Below are 20,016 nucleotides of genomic sequence, written 5' to 3'. Positions count from 1 at the left end.
AATTTAATAAAGCTCAGAGAGTAAATGACTTACTCGAAGTCATACATGCTGGCAGAGACGGTAGTTAAATTTAGATTTCCTAATTCTTAACCCATTGTTGCCCATTTAAATTAAATTATTGAAAAAGTGAAATGAACAACTTGTCATAATTAAAAAAAATATGAAATCCTGACAAGGCAGGATCCCAAGGCTTCTGAAGTGGTCGAATCTAGAGTGCTGCAAGGAACTGTCAGCTGGAGAGCAGAGGTGTGGCTAGGTGAGAAAGACTGCAGTTCTTGACAGTCTGCCGTGATGCTTCTTCCCATAATTGCCCTTTACATTTTATAATTAGGCAGTCTAAAGGGCCCAAACTGGTTTCAGGGTATTATAATGTAACGCATTAATCAAACTATAGGAGACATTTCCGGTAGAACAGGTTATTCACCATCGCTCACCAACAGTGAATGATGAAAAACAAACATGGATAAAAATTGGCTTGTGAGGAAAAATCAGAGTAACATAGAAATGCTCTGGAAATGCATTAGATCTACATAATAGAGTCTAAGGGTAGCTAATAACTTTATCTTTTCCCTTCCACAATTAATGTTCCAAAATTTATTTATTTGTTATCTTTCAGACATCTGTAGCTTCTAACCTGAGGCATTTTTGAACTGAGATAATGCTCAATGAAGATTTTGAAATGTATAATAATAAGCCTCTGCAATGAAGAAAATCCAAATGCACAACATTGAAAAGTCTCCCTGATTCTTTTTCATGTTTTTAAAATTGGCGTATAATTCACGTCATACAATCCAATAGTAAAAGCATATTAAGAATTGTGCATCTATTACTACATTAATTTTAGAACATTTTATTTTTAGTAGTTACTTTTTAAGTTTTATTGGCACTTCAACCACATATCATTCAATTCAATAGTTCATTCATATTATGTAGAGTTATACAATCATTTCTGCGATCAATTTTACATGTTTTCTCCCTTATATTCATTGTTATTTGTGTGATTTTTTTTGTCGCAAAGATATACACAACAAACCATTACCCAATTCAACAACTTCTACATATATTATTCAGTGCCATTGGTTATACTCTTTGTGTTGTACAACCATTGTTGATAGGCTTTTTCCATATGATTCCACTACCATTAACATAAACTCAATGCCTCCAAACAAAAGCTCTTCTTCCTCCACCCATAGTAACCATAAGTCAAATTCGCTTTCTCTTCTTTACTAGGTTTCTTGATATATTATTCACGTATCATACACTGCTATAGTTAAATAGCTTTAAAAATGAGTTGCATATATACCACCACAATCAGTGTTAATGTTACCTAGCTCTTTCCGCATTCGTGTACTCCCCAATCCCCCTCACTCTCACCCTCCCCACTACCCTTCTTGATAAACCACTCTATCAGTTATTGTCTCTATGCACCCATTCCTTCTATGTTTCATAAACTGGCAAACCGACCAGAAACAATAAAAAACAAAACAGAAAGAAAAAAGTAATACTATAAAGATAACAATTAAAAGGAAGAAAGAAAAGACTATCAGCAATATTTAAATGATAGAGAAGATATTTCTGTTGTGGAACAAGCAAAGAATAGTTGAGGCTAGAGGAAATTCAGGTTGGGTCAAGAAAAGGGAGGTCAGCTGACCAAATATAATATTATACTACAATTCAGTCCATCATAATCAAGTTTACAATGATCTCTGTCTGATAGTACAGTTGTTCGAGTCCCTTGCCTGTGGCTAGAGGGGAGCCGCCAGAGGCTTGATCTGACCAGAGACTCTGCAGATGGATCTTGGGCTCTCACTGTTCCCCATAGCCTTTTACCAATTGGGTGTTCACCCTTTCAGCTCTGATATTTTTCCTTCATCGTATTTGGATATTGTTATCCTCATCGTTGGATCGCACAGACTGCTGCGCTTCTTCCATGTAGACTGATTTGGTGCCTTTTTTAGAAGACTGCTAGTTTGAATACCAGCCTTTAAGGCCGCAGACACTATTACAACTGATGGGGCACCATTTGCTTTCTTCACCACAGTTTGCTAGAGCACTTTACCTTCAGTGATCATTCCATGAAGGCGAGTATTGAGCAGGGCCATTTTATAAGGTGTTCTTGGATTGTGGTTAAAACCATGCGGGAGCCTATCAGAACTAAATGATCTTGGATTATGGTTAAGATAATGTGGGCACTTGCCCATGGGTTATGTACTACTCTGATTTATTATGATGAGAACAGAAAATGAAATTAAAAAGAAAAACGCTCTCATCATCCCCTGGGAATATAAAGCGATTGCATCCATAGCATCAGATACTTTGGGTAACGGCATAGAATTTAATATACTACTGATATAGGGTTTATGTGAATGTAATACAACTGGGAGCTGCAGTCCGTGAGTTGTTGCTTTGTACAGATTGCCTCCTTAATTGCTGGAGCTCTGTTTACATTGAGCATGAGGGTTGATGCTGGGGGAAGTTTCCTGTATCATTTCTCACAAGGGCAGATCTTTGAGTTCGTGTAGTTATTGTAGCTTCTCATTTCCCCCAACGTCCCTTTCCATGTCCCTTGGTAATTGTTAATCCAGTTTCTGTCTACATAGATTTACCCATTTGGGAGTTCATATACAGAAAAGAAAACATACAAAACAAAATCAATAAAGAAACCAACCAACAAAACCCAACAATGACAAAATAAAAAAGAGAAAAGCCTTGACCAAGCTTAATTATTTGCACATTTAAAGAACATTATCTCTGGGTAAGGTTCAAAGCATCGATTTCCTTTCGGAATGAACAGGTCACGGACCTTGACACTAGCAAAGATTCAGAATTTAGTGGACACTGACGTAATGTAGTCAGAGGCGGGAGAGCCCGGCAGAGTCACACGGGGCGGGAGACGCTGGCAGGAGAGCTGCAGCTCTGTGCAGGCAGGATTGTACTTTTCACCCTCCTGAGCACCGCAGTTGAAGGGATTAATTTGTACCTTGAATCCGACCCCATTGAAATCTAACTGATGCCCCGAGAATAGCAGGCATTCATTACACGAGCTTGTTCAGAAGCAAGAGTGTAAGGTGTATGTGTGTGCTTAAAAAAAGTTCACTTCATGAGGGCAACAAATGTACAGATATTCTTGACACAATGGATGTATGTAATGATTGTGATAAGAATTGTACGAGCCCCCAATCAAATGATTTTTTTTAAAAAAGTTCACGTCCTGGCAAACCTGTGCTGCTTGGGCATCCTACTTTCACCTGCTGGTTCTCTTAGCATGAGAGGGCTTCGGACAGTACCTGGGAAGACTGGATTTCTCCACAAACTATTTGAAGCACCCTTGTATGAATTGTCTATTTCAACCCACGATAACACCGTGTGCGGTGGTAGGAGTCCTTCCTAGCATTTTCAAGGCAGTGAACTTTAGGAAACACATTGTCAGACCTGTCTTCGAGATGCTGCTGGGTGGATTTGAACTACCATCCTTTTATATAGTAGTGCCACTCAGGGAGAGTGATTGAATAATAAAAAAAATGAAATCTACATATAACTATCACCATATGCATGCTAAAGGCTTTCTCTTAATCTGAGCAATCTAAAGAATATTGGCACATATAGGAAAAATGCAATCTGTTTAGCATCTTAAATAAAAGGAAGCAAACCAATAGATACTAATTTGCATTTGTGTTCAAAATTAGTCTAGGGATGTGGATCTCCACTTCCACCACGATGCTTTTGGCAATGGAATTATCATGCTCACTGCATCTAATTTCATTTATCTTCAAACTTCCACATCTCGTGATTTCTTGGAAGAGCTAGAGTGTATCTCAAATGATGCCAATGATTGCTTACAGAACTTGATTTCATAATTTTATAATCATTGCATTGCCAATAGTCCATAATGGGACATTACAGGGTACTAAGCACTCTAAGGCACATGAAACCAATATGAGTTTCCAAAAATAACAGATTTTATAAAAATTAAGGAAAATTTATATTTGTTTTGTTTGTTTATTTGTAAATAAAGGAAAGTTATTTGTTTGTTTTTGTTTGTTTACTTAAGTAATTTAATAAGTAACTTAGTAAATTTTCCTAATCACAAAAATGTTTATAAAAGCAAATGAAAATGTGACTTAAATAAGCTTAGATGCCCTCTAGACCGGTTTCACCGAGCTCTGGGGCATCGTGGGTTACATGCTGGACTCCTTGCCGCAAGGTCAGCAGTTCCAGCCCAGCAGCTGCTCAGTAGTAGAAAGATGGGGCTTTCTGCTTGCATACACATTCACAGCCCTGGGAACTCAAAGGGGGCAGTTCAACTCTGCACTCTAGGGCCCTTATGGGTTGGAACCCACCTTATGGCACTGAGTTTGCTGTCTGTTTGGTTCAGACCAGGCTAGAGGTCTTCTTGGAATGTGCTGTGCTCAAATATATTTATCTACTTGCTGAAGCCAATGGCTGAGTGACTAGACAAGACTTTTCAAATAGTTTATTATGAGAGAGAAAAAATAATTAACAGGCATATGTTTCCCTTACAACTCAGTTGAAAATATCACTTTCATATCCTTCAGTTAAACAGACTTAAATTTAATTGATACCACTGGGATAGCATGTATTCATTTTTATATGTTGCAAATTTAGAAAATGAGATAATTTAGACAGGTTTGAGGAGGAAGCTTACTTTTACTATATTTATATTACCAAAAATATGTTCTAAGGAAAAGAAGAATGTAAGCAAGTTTGCTAAATGTTTTATCTGTGAGAGAATTCATGCCCCCTGTCCCCCAGCCCTGGCCACCATCTAGTCTCAACATTTGTTGATAGCTCATTATATAGGAGTATTAGTTTTTCATGGCTGCTGTAACAAACTAATGCAAATTTGATGGCTTAAAGCAATGTAAATTTATTCTTTGCCGTTAGAAATCTTGCATGGGTCTCCAGTCTTACGTGGGCATAAAACCAGGCTGTGTTCTGCACTGGAGGCTTTTGGAGAGAATCTGCTCTCTTGTTTTTTTCCTGCTTCAAGAGGCCATCTATTTTTCTTGGTTGTGGCTCCATTCATTTTTCTTCAAAGCCAGAAATATTGCACAGCTTTGGTTCTTTTTCTGGTCATGTCTCCTACGTTAGTCAGGGAAAGTTGTCGCTGTACAATTTTATAGGGCTAGATTGAGCTAATCCAGATACTCTCCCCATCTCAAGGTCCTTATTTTATTCAAATTTACAAATGTCCTTCTTCCACGAAAAGGAATATACAGATAGGCAGATGTGAGGTCTATGCGAGTTATGCTGCTTACTACAATTGGAGACCATATTCTGTTCTCAGACTGCCGGCTAGACACAGAAGATATTTATATAGGCATATTTAAGTATACTTGCAGTAGAATAGTGTGCATGTATTAATGAGGAAGTAATATTCACTAATTTTAAATAAAAGACTTTCTTAGACCATTTGTTTTGTGTTTTTATTAAATAAAATTTTAAAATAATTTTAAGATGATTGGTTATTATGAATAATTCCACTGTTTTCCACAAATCTATATATTTTATTTAATTATAATAACAATATAAATTTATATGAATTTTATTATTTTTAACTTAACTCTTAAATGCTGTGATATTAATAGGTTATATTACATTAAGGTTTACCCCTAATGTTAGAGCTTTATACATTTAGAGTTTCTTACTAATAGGAAATGCTTCTCTGAGTAATCACTTGCTTCTATAGTATTTTAAAAAATTAAAATTCTTTGGAATAAAATCCTGTGAAAGAAATTACAGAGTCAAAATATGTGGTTCTCTACTTGGTCCATGCCCATTGTCCTTTTTTCTTCGTTTGTGGAACCACCATTTTGCGCAGTAACTAGGTGGTAATTTAGCCAATGGATGTGCATCAAACCCAGGAAGTGAATTACTTTAATGTGTGCAACCTGGAAATTTCTAAGTCTTGACAGAGATTGTATTAAAAATAACCTGATGCTATTCTTCAACAAGCTGAAGTGGGGGAAAGTGTCAGGGCCTAAATTGTGAAATTCTGGTTTGCAGAAGGGTATAGATGACAGGAGGAGCCCAAAATACATCTGTGAGATCACACAGGAAATGATCCTCCAGGGATTTCCCTCTCTCCAAAAAGGAGGGATGGGGAGAACCTGGTCCTAAATGAAGTGCCTTGGAGAGATGACTATAGAAGGTCAAAATTATAAACCTGATCAAGCCGTGTCACTTGATCCTGCCTCAGATACCCTGATCGGTTTCAACATTTTCTGTGTTTTTTATTCTTTTTCATATTGGGGTGTATCTCCGATGTGTTTTGTCATTGGCGGTAGCCCTCTTGAATTTCTGTTATGTTTTTCTGTATATGAACCCAGGATTGATGAACCTGTAAGGGTGCCTGGGGGTGCAGTGGGCGGAGGGGATAAGGGGAGTTGATATCAAGGAGTTCAAGAAGAAAGAAAATGTGTTGAAACTGATTGTAGCGATTGTACCATACTTGTACAATTGTACTTGATGGCATTGAACTATGCGATAATATAATATCTGTAATCCCTCCCAATAAAATGGCTTTGGAAAAAAAAAGATGGAAAGGGGGATAAAATGGAGGCAAGTCACAGTAACCTGATCAACACTTTAATGTAATCTTCCCGATCTCTCTGCCCTCTAATTTGTCTGCCTTCTTACCTGTTATGCAACTATACTTTTAAAGTAAAACTGGGATTCTGTAAGCAGAGTTGGCGGTGCCGGAAGTACTGCCACCTGCGCTCTCTGTTCTTGCTGCCCTGCACCGGAACTCCCCGTCTGCAAAGAAGGCAGTGCAATAGTAAAAGAGGCAGACTTGGATGGGGTGGGGGTGGGGGGGGAGGATTAAGAGAATGAATATCTTCTGATATCAAGCTAATCTATCAAATTCCTTTGGGGGAGGGGCGGTTTGAAGTGCTGACTCTCATTTGGATCTGCCAGTGCACTGGTGCTTTTCTGAAGCAGGACAGACCGGCTTTGGCTAATTTTGAGATGTGTCGTTTTCAAGCTTCTTAAATTCCACAGAGCCTGAGAATATGGGCTATTTAGCTACACCAGGATAAGAGCAAAAAAAAAAATTGTGGGAAAATCTGTAGGACTGTCTTGTTTAAGCCAGGGCTTAGCTTTGAATAGGAGCCCTGGTGGACCAGTGGTGACAGCGCTTCATTAGGTACCAAGGTGCGGGTTTCTGTGAGCACCTCCGCCGTGGACTCGTCAGGGGACAGTTAAGTTCTGTGCTACCGAGTGGCTCCGATCCAAAGTCAACTCAACGGCAGCGTCTTGGGGTAATCCTGGGAAGATAGCATGGCTTCAACTAATCATTCTGCTCTGTAGATCAACTCACCGAGTGCTAACTAGCGCTTGTGTGAACGATTGTGTGATTGACATGCATGTGACTTTATCCGTCTTTGAACTATTCTATGTCTCTTTCTCAGATAATGATGTTGAAAATGATCTTCAATCAGACCTCAGTTGAGCACTGCAAGAGTCAGACCGAAAAGCAGACCGAATGCAATTTCTTCTTAATAGCGGTTCGCCTGGCGTCCCTGAACCAGATCCTGGATCCCTGGGTTTACCTGCTGCTAAGAAAGATCCTTCTTCGAAAGTTCTGCCAGGTAGCCAATGCCGTCTCCAGCTGCTCAAATGATGGACAGAAAGGGCAACCTATCTCACTATCCAATGAAATAATACATGCAAGAGCATGAAAGAGAATACGTAATCAGCTCGAATGTTCACAGAATTGGGCAACCAGTAGCCCTAGACCTTAGTGTGCATTTAAGCATCAATGGCATGCCTCTGTTTATGCATTCAAGTGGAATGTTTGATACAAGACTAAATGGTCTCAAAAATAGATAATCCACTATGTGCCAAAAATATCAAAACACAAAGGAAAATATAGTCATAACAATCTAACGTCATGGGGGTCTCAGCCAAGTTTAGCAGAAGATATAATTATGTGACGAGCACTTATTTAAATAAAAGATCTTGGCCTATTTGGGAGTGAAGTAGACATAATTAATATTCTAGTATACTGAATATAAGGAGATTTAACCATGCATATCTTTAAAGACAAGAGGATAAGGTTTTTAGTTCAAGAACTTTGGTCTTCTGTGTTCTCTCAGTCTCTCTCACTTTTGATCTGTGCCATGTTCCCCCTCACATGTTGAAAGGTTAAATTAGGCTGAAAGCCAATTTATTGTGTATTCTTTTGGATCTTTAAAGGTTAAATCTGATTCTAGAGGCCACGAATATTTTCAAAGGTTTAAAAAAGACTTTCCACAGTTTAGCATTTTTACTCAAAAACAAAACCAAATTACTGCCGTGAAATCAATTTCAACTCTTAGCGACCCTCTAGAGCAGAGTTGGACTGCCCTGGATGATTTCCAAGACTACTTTTTCCAGAAGCCGACTACCACATCTCTCTCACCCGGAGTGCGTTCAACGGCCAGTCCTGAGGTTAGCATCAGGTCGCTTACCCGCTGTGCCCCCAGGACTCCTTGACCCTGTTTATAGAATAAGAAATCTAATAAGATTGACCTTCTCATAGTTCTTCCTCTGTGTTCTCAAAATAACACTACCTAAATATTTAGGATTACTAACCTTGATACCTAAGCATGGCACCTTTGTAACACTACATTGAGATTTGGGGATTGCACTTTAAACAAAGTTCCTTCAAGTTCTAAGAAACTTACTGTCATCAAGTCAATGCCAACTTATGCCGACCCTTCTAGGCACAGTAGAACTGCGCCCGTGGGTTTCCTGGCCAGTAAATCTTTACAGGAGTAGAAAGTCTCCTTTCTCCTGAAGAGTACTGGTGGGTTTGAACTGCTAACCTAGTAAGTAGTAGCTCAACACATAAACTACTACACTACCTGGAACCTACTCAATACGCTCTTCATATCCTTTGGTCTATTCATTTGATAAAATACCCTAAAGTCTTATAGAGAAGATTGTCATTTGTAATTTATTTTATTGCTTTCCTTGTGTGTTTTTAATTTTCAAATTGTGTACATTTTGTTATAAGAACTGTGCTTCTTTCCATGTTTAGTGGGCATTTAAGGAAAATGAGTTATAGTAGCTACAATATATCCATTATATTAATGCATACACCTGAACCCAAACCAAACCAATTGCTATCGAGTCAGTTCTGATTCATAACAACCCCATAATAAGGTTTCCAATACTTTGTAAATCTTTATAGGAGCAACTGCCTCATCTTCCCTTTTGGAGAGGTTGGTGGGTTTGAACCACTAACTTTGCAGTTCGCAAGTCCAACACTTATCCTACAGTGCCACCAGGGCTCCTTAATATATACATCTGCATAGGCAAATTAGAAATAATCCATTTATTTCACATATTCAATTGAATGAGAAGACAAGGGCTGCTGAGAGTTCTTATGGAATTCAGGGTGGCTCCAATGGTCTAAATTTGGGGAAAGACGACGGATCACCTAGACCGATACCCCATTAGAAAATCTTCATCCCCTAGCATTGGATTATTCCACAGAGCACCTTATGGGATCTGAGGCTAACTACTTGATAATTGCTCTTTATCACTTTGTAGATCACAGAATGTATGTGAGTTATGTATATAACTTTAAGAAAGAAAAAAAAGTGCCTACATGCCCTTACAATACTTGGCTTTGCCTGTTGGGTGGCCTTCTGACCTTGGATTATAATCAGATGAACGCACACCTCAAGTCTGGTGTGGTGTGCACTGGAAAATGTGAATGGGGTTGGACTATTCCTTCCAGCGTCTGGTGCAACAACTTGACTACAGAAAGTCTTTGATAGATATTTGTTCGATGTGGAATGAACAACTGTCTACGAGGACTGGGTGCTCCTTGGTGACTCTCATGCCATGCAGTTGAAGGGCGTTGCACTCTTTAAGCCCATGAAGCCGATAAAGTGAATGATCTATGCTTACTTAATTACAATTTATCCTCAAATGGGTAGCATCATACTACAGGACAAAGTGCTTTGTTTGCAATAATAATTTAGGGGTCTGATATTTCAAAACCATAATGGCTATTACTGACAAAGGAAGATCACTTTTCATCAAGCTAGAGAGATACGAAAAGACAAATGAGCCCCTGACTTATCCATAACTACAAAAGAAACTCCTGCCAGGAGGTCCACAGTAGGAGTTTTAAAGTATTGGCAGTGTTTAAACACGTTTGAAAAGAAGGCAGAAGAGAAATCAATTATGCAAATGGCCCTTGAGTGTTACAATCCAGTCACCTGTTAGTCCAGGGAAAACAGGCTAAGAAGCAAAAATCCCAAATGATTCTAGCCTTTGGATAATAGCTCAGACTAGACTTTAAAGGTGTGTAAAGGCCCTAGAAAGGGCTAGAGTTGACATCTACAAGCCCTGCACCAGGGCATGTCTGTTTTCAAGTTCAAGTCTACTGGCTTTTAAGTTTGCTCTCACAAATGTCATTTATTTATGTATATATCTGAACAGTACATGCATAGATTATGAAAACTCCTCTAATTGGCTGTATTGGTTTAAAATATAAACAAAAATGCCCAATAGACCTATTGAAAGAAATGAGCCTGTGCAGCATAGAAATATGTGAAAATTATACTTAAAATCAGCCAGCACTGACTTTACAAAACAGCCCTGCTTCTCCAGACAGTGAATGCGTGGACTCTGCGCTGTCACAGAAGAGAATGCGCTTCCTGCTCTCCAACCAGAATAATGAACTTTTCAAATGAAAGCTCAATAGTGGAGGTCTCAAATATATGACTTGGGTTAAAGAAACAAAATACATATCTCAAGGCTTATCAAATGTACCTAATACTATATGTGAAAGTATTCTTAGCAAATGTGATTAACCACGCCACATCTAAACAACCATCAAGTAAAAATATATGCATCTATTTCTACTGAACGCTTATTCATTATATAAGATATTTTTGACAGGAAAAAAATTGTGAAAGCTTGTGTAAAGTACCCCGAAAAGACCTTGTGACTATACTGGAATAGAATAATAAGTGAAGCAAAAATCCTAGTAAACAATATTGTAATAAGGTGGTCTTTCGGTGGCAGTATGTTAATCTCAAATTTTCAAGACAAAATTGGCCTTTTATTTATTTCAGGTGTCTATGTTTCAGTTGCTCCTTTTTTTATATATTCTAATTTGGTGATCAGTTTTCAACCATCAGAGACAGAAAAGAAGGGAGACATTTTGAAGCTTTTCAACACATTTGTTATTTATTTTTCCATTATCCCCGAAGCTTCTTTTGATATGTGTGAGCTAATAGGAGCTGACTGACCACAGCTATTGCAGGATATCGGTAGAAATAGCACATGGAAAGCTTAATCGGAATAAAGCAAACAGATACATTTTGTTTGGAGGAAAGCTTTAGGCTATCAATTCTCCCAGATTGGCACAGCGGCTATTTAATTGCTTGCTTTGTGATTATAACATTGAGGTCTAAATAAATGGTATGGAATTTTACAATGAATTAAGTTATATAATTTTAAATGAAGAATTTTAATACTGTAGCTAAAACCATAGAACCATTTTTGCTGTTCATGTTATAATAAAAAGCAGATAAGAGGTGATATGCCTGTGATGTTGATAGAGACCATTTACAACCTGAAACCCACATACACATTTGTTCGATAGTGGACATAAGTACACTAGTCTAAGAGAATTCATAAAGATTTCATACTAAGTATGAAGCATACTAAGTATGGAGCAGAAAATTAGGACAAAATTTTGAATTTAGACACAATATATATCTAAAGTTTATATTTAGCTAGATTATCCTCATTATCTGGGGTTAATTTTGTGGTGAGATGATTTCTACTCATATAGTTAATAAATAGAAACATCTAGGCATCTTCATTGAATGCATCTAGTAACAGAGCTGATCTTGAATAGAAGTGAAAAAAGTGAGGAAAAAATGTGGCCCAGGGTGATTTTATTTCCAAAATGAAAAAAAAGAAAAATACAAAAACTATAGGGCTTGAAGAAAGAAACTATAGGCATCTAAGACAGTTTGAAAAGTCTATAGTTTTTTTTCACAAAAAGGGTCAGTGATCCATTTTTGGAGAAAGGTACTAATTTTAGAACTTGACCTCAAATCAGGTGAGGCCTATTTCCAAAACATTCGATTCCACATTCCCTTTCTCACATGAGCCTGCTCTCCTCTTGTTTTACAACTCTATATAAAGGCAGATCGTCTATACAGGTTTAGTTTATTAATTTTGATGTCATGAAAATACATTAAGAAAGTCGCTAGAAATATAACTTGAACTGATACATCAATCTCATTTATATGTTACTCCATTTGTTTGTTGAGAATGAACACATTTTCTTTATTTAGATGAAAACTGCTATATTTTCTGAAAATGTGCACCAATCTGTTTTATATAATGAGCAACTAAATGTCTATTTGTTGCTTTTGCTTTGTTATGAATATGAATGCTCCACTCAAATCTCCTTACGCCAACTTAGTTGTCTAGTCTCTTACAAGGCAACGTGTCAGAAACATTTCTTTGTGATGACTCTGAGATTGTTTCTATGAAGAGAGAGAAATACTGGATATTTTTAATATGTCATTTCTCTGAAGTATAGAAGACAGATCCGTGTCCACTTATTTAAAAAAACAACAACTACGTTTTTGATGAAGCAATTTTAATACAGTGTAAGAATAGGAAGAAAACATCATTGATAACAAACCTTTGAAAGCTTTTTGAACATCTTGGACTTAATCCTACAGCTGAACTTAGTTTCCAAATGTGCAGCTCTTCAAATCTGTTGTTGGTGAATTTGGATTTAGAATATGCCGACCCTTCCATTAAAGTGAATCAGCTTGTATTTAGCTAAAGCTTGTTAACTGTCAAACTTTAATAGTAGTTTAAAAATGAGACCTTGATATATGGTTTTCAATTTTTTGTGAAAATCAAAGCTGTAATATTTAGCAGGGGAAAATTGTATACAACTTACTGAGACATTTCAATTTTGTTTCTTCCTTTGAAAGAGTGCTTTTGTGTGATAGGTATAGGGGGTGGGTTGGTTAGAGAACACAGAGAAAGATATAGAGAAAAAGCACTGTATTCCCAAGCTATGAAATTTAATCCTTTTAGGTCATAGCACAGCAACAAAGACTGAGACACCATATTTATTCTCGTACACTGGAGAATCAGGACACAGTGCGGATCAGCCAGGGCTCCTCGCAGCCTGCTGAGCTCTCCTTCACATCCTCAGATCGATTCTAGTTCATGGCAACTCCCTGGTGCAGAGGGGAATTGCCCCCTCAGATTTTCAATATTGTTACCTTTTGGAAGCAGACCCTCAGACCTATCTCCTGAGGCATCACACAGTGGGTTCAATCCACCAGCCATTCGGTTAGTACTCCAGCATTAAATCATTTACATCCATCCAGCTATCTATCTATCTATCTATCTATCTATCTATCTATCTATCTATCTATCTATCTATCTATCTATCTATCTATCTACCTACTTACCTATCTACCTATGTGTGTATATATATATGTATATGCATATGTATATGTGCAAAGAAAAAGATATATATTTTGTCCTCTTTTATTTTACCAAATGTTTTACACAAATAACACAAGGTTGAAATTAAGAAAACAAACTAAGACTAGGCACTGATTACTTGATCTGTGTATAATAAATGAATGTATATGCTACTGTTTGCATGGTTTATCCAAATAATAGCTGAAGTCACAGGCTTCTTGATCAGTGAAAAATTCCGCATAGTCTATGTTTCTCCACCTTTCCTCCTCAGCCTGCCGTTCCTATCCACTTCATTAAGTGACAGAACAGCTTTTGCTATCACTATATAAGGTTTTTCGGGGAAACTGTCCTAAGAATATTGAAATTTGTCTCCCAGTGCTATTAAAGGCTGATCTTCAGTCGTGGGGAGACAGAGTATAAAAGAGACTATTAAAAGTATATCAGAGTTTTGATGGCAAATAAATCATAGCTAGTCTGTATTTAAGAAATGTATGTTATTTATGTGGTGTTTGTAAATGAATAATAAAGTTGAATGTTCTGAAAAGTACCTGTCTTTTTTTACTGACGCCAATTCATGTCAGGAATATTTTACATCTATTTGCATTAGAACTTTCACTTATTTCCTACTTAACATGCTTAGTCAAATAACAGCACAATGTAATTCAACAGTATCATTATATCTGAAACAATGCTATTGATATACCATAATCACAACAGTACAAACTATCATTAATTTGTTGTAAATCTGAGAGATGCTCTTTTCACATTACCAACAGAACCTTTTTTAATGTTAAAAATCACAGAGATTTTTTGTTTTGTTTTTAACACAAAGAATACATTCCTAATATTCTAAATTGCTCTTCTAAACTTTATTCTAAATTCTTTCTTGTGAATTCTAGTATAACAGTTGTCATTTCTTTTAGTGAGCCCTTTTAGTCAGCTTGTAGTGATGTGAACTAATTCTTGGTACAGACAAATGCTGGGCTGCCTCCTTACTCTCTTTCACTCCCTGCCATCGAGTCCAGTCCGTGCGAACTCAGTGATCCTAGAGGACAGTAGAGCCGCCTCTGCGTTTCCAAGACGGTAACTTCCGATGGGAATAGGAAGCCCAGTCTTGCTCCTCAGAGCATCTGGGGGTTCCGAACTGATGATCTTGCAGTTAGCCATCCAACTCATAACCACTTACCATTAGGGCTTCTTGCACTACTCTGTCCTAAATACATATTCTTTCTTCTTCAATGAAAGAAGTTATGTAAACTGTAGACTTCAAAAGCCAAGCTAATGAAATGCCACACATTAAAAAGGCAAGCCCATGAAATGCCATACATTAAGCAAGCTTGCCCTCCTTCCTCCTGAGAGAAGGCGTGCTGAAGAAGCACAGTCTTTGACAGCCAGACTCTGTCTCTTCTCCTGTAAAGTCCCGATCCCTGGATCAGTTCTCATGTTTTCTACAATCAGTTTTCTAGAGAATTTCAGATAGAAGTCTTTATGATGATTGTCTAGTAGCCCAGAACTTCCTAACAATATCCATTCACATTCTTGACTAAAACCGGTCTGGAGTACACACTCATAATCAAAGCCGACCCTTCACGGTTTCCTTCCTTACAAAGTGGTAGTAGGTATATGTTCTTTGCCAAGCACACTCCTAGCAACTAAGACACGAGGCCAAATACCATCACTCCATCTGCCCCCCCACCCCCCCACTTTCAAAGGAGTTGTGATCTAGAGCAGGGTCCTCAAACATTTTAAACAAGGGCCAGTTCACGTCCCTCAGACCATTGGAGGTCCGGACTATAGTTTAAAAAACAAAACCAAACTATGAACAAATTCCTTTTCACACTGCACATATCTTATTTGGAAGTAATAAAACCAAACAGCGGGCCGGATAAATGTCCTCGGCGGGCCGCATGTGGCTGTAGTTTGAGGACCCCTGATGTAGAGGGAGAGTAAGCAATTGCTTGGTCAGCACTGATTAGGGTAACCATATGAAAGCACATAGGGAGGAGTGAAAAGCTGTTTTGGATTGAATTATGCCCTTCCAAAATATGTGTTGTAAGTCCTAACAAATATCTGTGGTTATAATATAATTTGAGGGTGAGTTTGGGGTTATTTTTGTAAGGCAGGATTAATGTAGGATGTGTCTTGGATCCATCTTTTACAAAATAGATCAAAGGAACGAGAAACCAGCAGAGATGAGGAGAGAGATGTGAGGGCACAGGAAAATGGCCCGGGAGCAGAAACCCCAAGTGACAGGAGTCTTCTTCCAGACCTGACACTCACAGAGAGAGCCTTTCCCTGGAACTAGCACCCTCAGTTCAGACTTCTAGCCCCCTAAACCATGAGAAATAAACTTATTTTTTTGAAAGCCACCAACTTTATGATATTTCTGTTACCACAGCATGAGATAACTAAACAGATGGGAAATGGCTTTTCATAGGTAGTAACATTGAATCTGCATTTTGGAGAAAGAGAAGGTAATTTAGAATACATTTTTCCCAAGGCAATGGGCACCAGAATTTCAGTTGTGTCTGACTGCACAACAATGTGTTGCTACCACTAAACAATGCCCGAATCGCCGCTAGCCCTGATCTGCTTCCATAATCACATAAACCTATTCACCGAGGAAGAGATACAATTTCTTAGAAGGTTTCAGCTTTCTATTGATGCATTCAATTCCTGTTTTGCTTTTGATACGAGGCCCTCGGGGTATATGCCTCTCAAAGGGATAGCTAAAGAGAGTGGGGCTTTTATCCCAAGACTTTTAAGGGATCTGTTAACAATTCCCTTTATTTAAGTTCACATTTCTAGATAGGTGCTTACTGGGAGACTAGTTATTTACTAAATGGTTTCTTTAATGAACTCTGAATATTTAATCTGTTTAACAGACATGTAGCATATTTATTTATTATGAAGATAGTTTTCATCAAAGAGCAGTAAAATAGTGGACATCTGAATGGCTATATTTTACTGAATTCATGCTAGCTATGATCATACAGCGTTCATGTGCCCAGACAGAGTTCATGTCACTATCACTTACATTGACACTTGACCTCTCGTCTGGGTTAACTGAGAAACTGAAGTTGCCTTAAAAATCTTGAAACCCAAATCTGTCCAAAAGATAAAATGAGAACAATACTGTAAGTTATTGAGACAGAGTAAGAACTATTTATCTAAAGTCAGTGATCAGCTACAGGTTTTTTTTTAACAATTTATTAGGGGCTCATACAACTCTTATCACAGTCCATACATATATATACATTAATTGTATAAAGCACATCTGTACATTCTTTGCCCTAATCATTTTTTTCTCCTCTTTTATTTTTTTACATTTTATTAGGGACTCATACAACTCTTATCACAATCCATACAGATACATACATCAATTGTATAAAGCACATCCATACATTCCCTGCCCCAATCATTCTCAAGGCATTTGCTCTCCACTTAAGCCCTTTGCATCAGGTCCTCTTTTTTCCCCCTCCCTCCCCTCTCCCCCCTCCCTCATGTGCCCTTGGTAATTTATACATCGTTATTTTGTCATATCTTGCCCTATCCGGAGTCTCCCCTCCCCCCTTCTCTGCTGTCCCTCTCCCAGAGAAGAGGACACATGTGGATCCTTGTAATCAGTTCCCCCTTTCCAACCCACTCACCCTCCACTCTCCCAGCATCGCCCCTCACACCCTTGGTCCTGAAGGTATCATCCACCCTGGATTCCCTGTGTCTCCAGCCCTCATATGTACCAGTGTACAGCCTCTGCCCTATCCAGCCCTGCAAGGTAGAATTCAGATCATGGTAGTTGGGGGGAGGAAGCATCCAGGATCTGGGGGAAAGCTGTGTTCTTCATCGGTACTACTTCGCACCCTAATTAACCCATCTCCTCTCCTAAACCCCTCTATGAGGGGATCTCCATTGGCCGACACTTGGGCCTTGGATCTCCACTCTGCACTTCCCCCTTCATTTAATATGGTATATATACATATATATACACATACATACACACACATATATCTTTTTTTTTTTTGCATGATGCTTTATACCTGGTCCCTTGGCACCTCGTGATCGCACTGGCCGGTGTGCTTCTTCCATGTGGGCTTTTTTGCTTCTGAGCTAGATGTCTGCTTGTTCACCTTCAAGCCTTTAAGACCCCAGACACTATCTCTTTCGATAGCCGGCCACCATCATCTTTCTTCACCACATTTGCTTATGCACCCATTTGTCTTCAGCGATCCTATCATGGAGGTGTGCAGTCAATGATATGATTTTTTGTTCTTTGATGCCTGGTAACTGATCCCTTCGGGACCACTCGATCACACAGGCTGGTGTGTTCTTCCATGTGGACTTTGTTGCTTCTGAGCTAGATGGCCCTTGTTTATCTTCAAGCCTTTAAGACCCCAGTCACTATCTCTTTTGATAGCTGGGCACCATCAACTTTGTTCACCAGCTACAGGTTTTATTATTGTTGTTGTTGCTAAATAAAACAAGAATTACCCTGTCTTTATGATCTAAGGAACCTCAGGAGTTAGAAGATTAAAACCTAAAATTAGAATTAAGTCAGTGAAAGTTACTTCCCTGTAAATATAAAAATTCTTTGACATCCCACTACCCACCCAAAAGAGTAAGTCAGCATCATCGGGCTAGAAATATTCAAATAAATTGCAATCAGTTTCTTAAAATGTCATCACTTGAGGAGAAGAAACACAATTCAAAACAAAAGAGGAGCAAAGTGGGTTAGCTATTCAAAAACAGGAGCCCTGGTGGTGTAGTGGGTTATACATTGTGCTGCTCACTATAAGTAGTTCAAAATCATCAGCCACTCCTTGGGAAAAAGACGTGGTGCTCTACTGTAATGATCTGCAGTCTTGGAAACCTAAAGAGAGAGTTCTTCTCAGTCCTACGGGATTACCATGAGTGGACATCAAATTGAGGCAGTGAGCTTGAATTTGTTTGTTTTGACTCACAAACAGGTTGAAAAATTAAAGGAGTTTTCTTGTTTCACGAAGTTCTCAAATGATATATTTGTCTTACAACAATAATAGCAAAAAAAACGTTTTAGGTTGGCTTGTGTTGGCCCAACAAGAGAGATGTAAAATATAGCTATTCAAAAGCCAACAATAGTATCACTCTACTTGAAAAAAGACAATATCCTATATTCAAATTAGCTGAAGAGTTAGAATGTCACTTTGTTACTAAGTTATGTATAGAGGTGCATTTGGGCACATGCATGTTGTTCTATGTGCAGACACTTTGTCTTTGCACTGCTATCTCGGATACAAGGAACCAGAATGACCTTACTGAAGGAACTTGATGGTGAAGACGCAGGACATGCTCACAGACCATGTGAATGTAATATTGTTTTAAGGAAAAAATGTAGAGCTGGTAGTAGAAAGCAGTTTTGATCTTTATAGCTTGCATTTCTCATTTAAATTTTTTCTCTTTTTTTATAGTTCTATTGACATATAACTAACACTTCCATGGTTTAATTTTGTTTAAAAGGCTTATGCAATCACCACCAGGATCGCAGTTTGCATTTCTCTAAAGAGAGGTCAGTCAATGACATTTATGGCTGCTTTTCTCTTGCCTTATTGAGGAATATGTAAATGAGATCTTTGTGCACTGACGTATCTGTCAAGTTGAGGCAGCTCTTTGGTAGCACAGCATCCAACATTTTGGATGCACGTGAATCTTCAAGGTAATTTTCATGAGTCAATAGTGGGAGTTTTTTCATTTGAAAATTCATGAAAGGCCATTAAGAGAAAAAGCAATACTACATTGTAATTTATTTTCAATGGTCCTTGGCTATTATATTCTTTGTTAAACATGCCTATTTTATAAACGACAGTGATAAAATTTAGCTCCACTTGAAAGATTTCAGAAGAATAAAACCAAAAGTCCATTGTGACTGATGTTAGAAAGGGCCCGCAAGGTGGCCCTGGCCCATCCAGTCCCATGCACGTGTGTAGCAGTAGCTTCACATAGGGTGTCTAAACTGCCAACCTCGACTGGAGCCAGCAGCGGCTTCTTTCTCCTGGAGACTAGCTGGTGAGATTGAACCTCCAACCTTGTAGTTAGTAGTCCAATGCCTAGTGCACAGTGCCATCAGGGACCTTTTTAAGAGAAATAACATTGATATATTGCCAAGTTCCGGAGAGGAATCACCGCCTTCCCCCATTCCAGATTTCTCTCACTGGGACTGTCTTGGATGTCTTATTACCATCCACTCAAGTTTTTTAATTCAAAGCTGACTGGACTCATGTGTTTTGTCCACTGCTCAGGAAGTATAAGGAACCGCGATGGCGCCAAGGTTAAGCAGTTGGCTCTTAACCAAAGATTGGAGGCTCTAACACATCATCTGCTCCACATTGGAAAAGACCTCATGGTTTCAGTCCATAAAGATTACAACATAGGAAACCCCGGGTGGCAATTTTTATCTGTCCTTTAGGGTCAATGTATTGCAATCAAGCCCAAAACAGCAGCGATAAGGAGCTGTATATTTAATATCAAAAGTTAAAGAATTTGTAA

At 38.3% G+C, this 20,016-nt stretch overlaps 1 protein-coding gene across 1 annotated transcript in view; it reads left to right on the top strand.

Annotated features, from left to right (window-relative positions):
- PTGER3 (prostaglandin E receptor 3) overlaps nt 1-20,016 on the top strand; it is a 96,569-nt gene that overhangs the window by 41,451 nt on the left and 35,102 nt on the right. Inside the window, exon 3 of the mRNA XM_075536451.1 lies at nt 7,434-7,613. Coding sequence (XP_075392566.1) covers nt 7,434-7,613 — 180 coding nt within the window. The remainder of the gene's footprint in view (nt 1-7,433; nt 7,614-20,016) is intronic.

This window comes from Tenrec ecaudatus, chromosome 1, assembly GCF_050624435.1.
Source record: "Tenrec ecaudatus isolate mTenEca1 chromosome 1, mTenEca1.hap1, whole genome shotgun sequence".
NCBI lineage: Eukaryota > Metazoa > Chordata > Mammalia > Afrosoricida > Tenrecidae > Tenrec > Tenrec ecaudatus.
The sequence above is the reverse complement of the archived record's forward strand: the minus strand, read 5'-3'. Positions and strand labels throughout refer to the sequence as shown.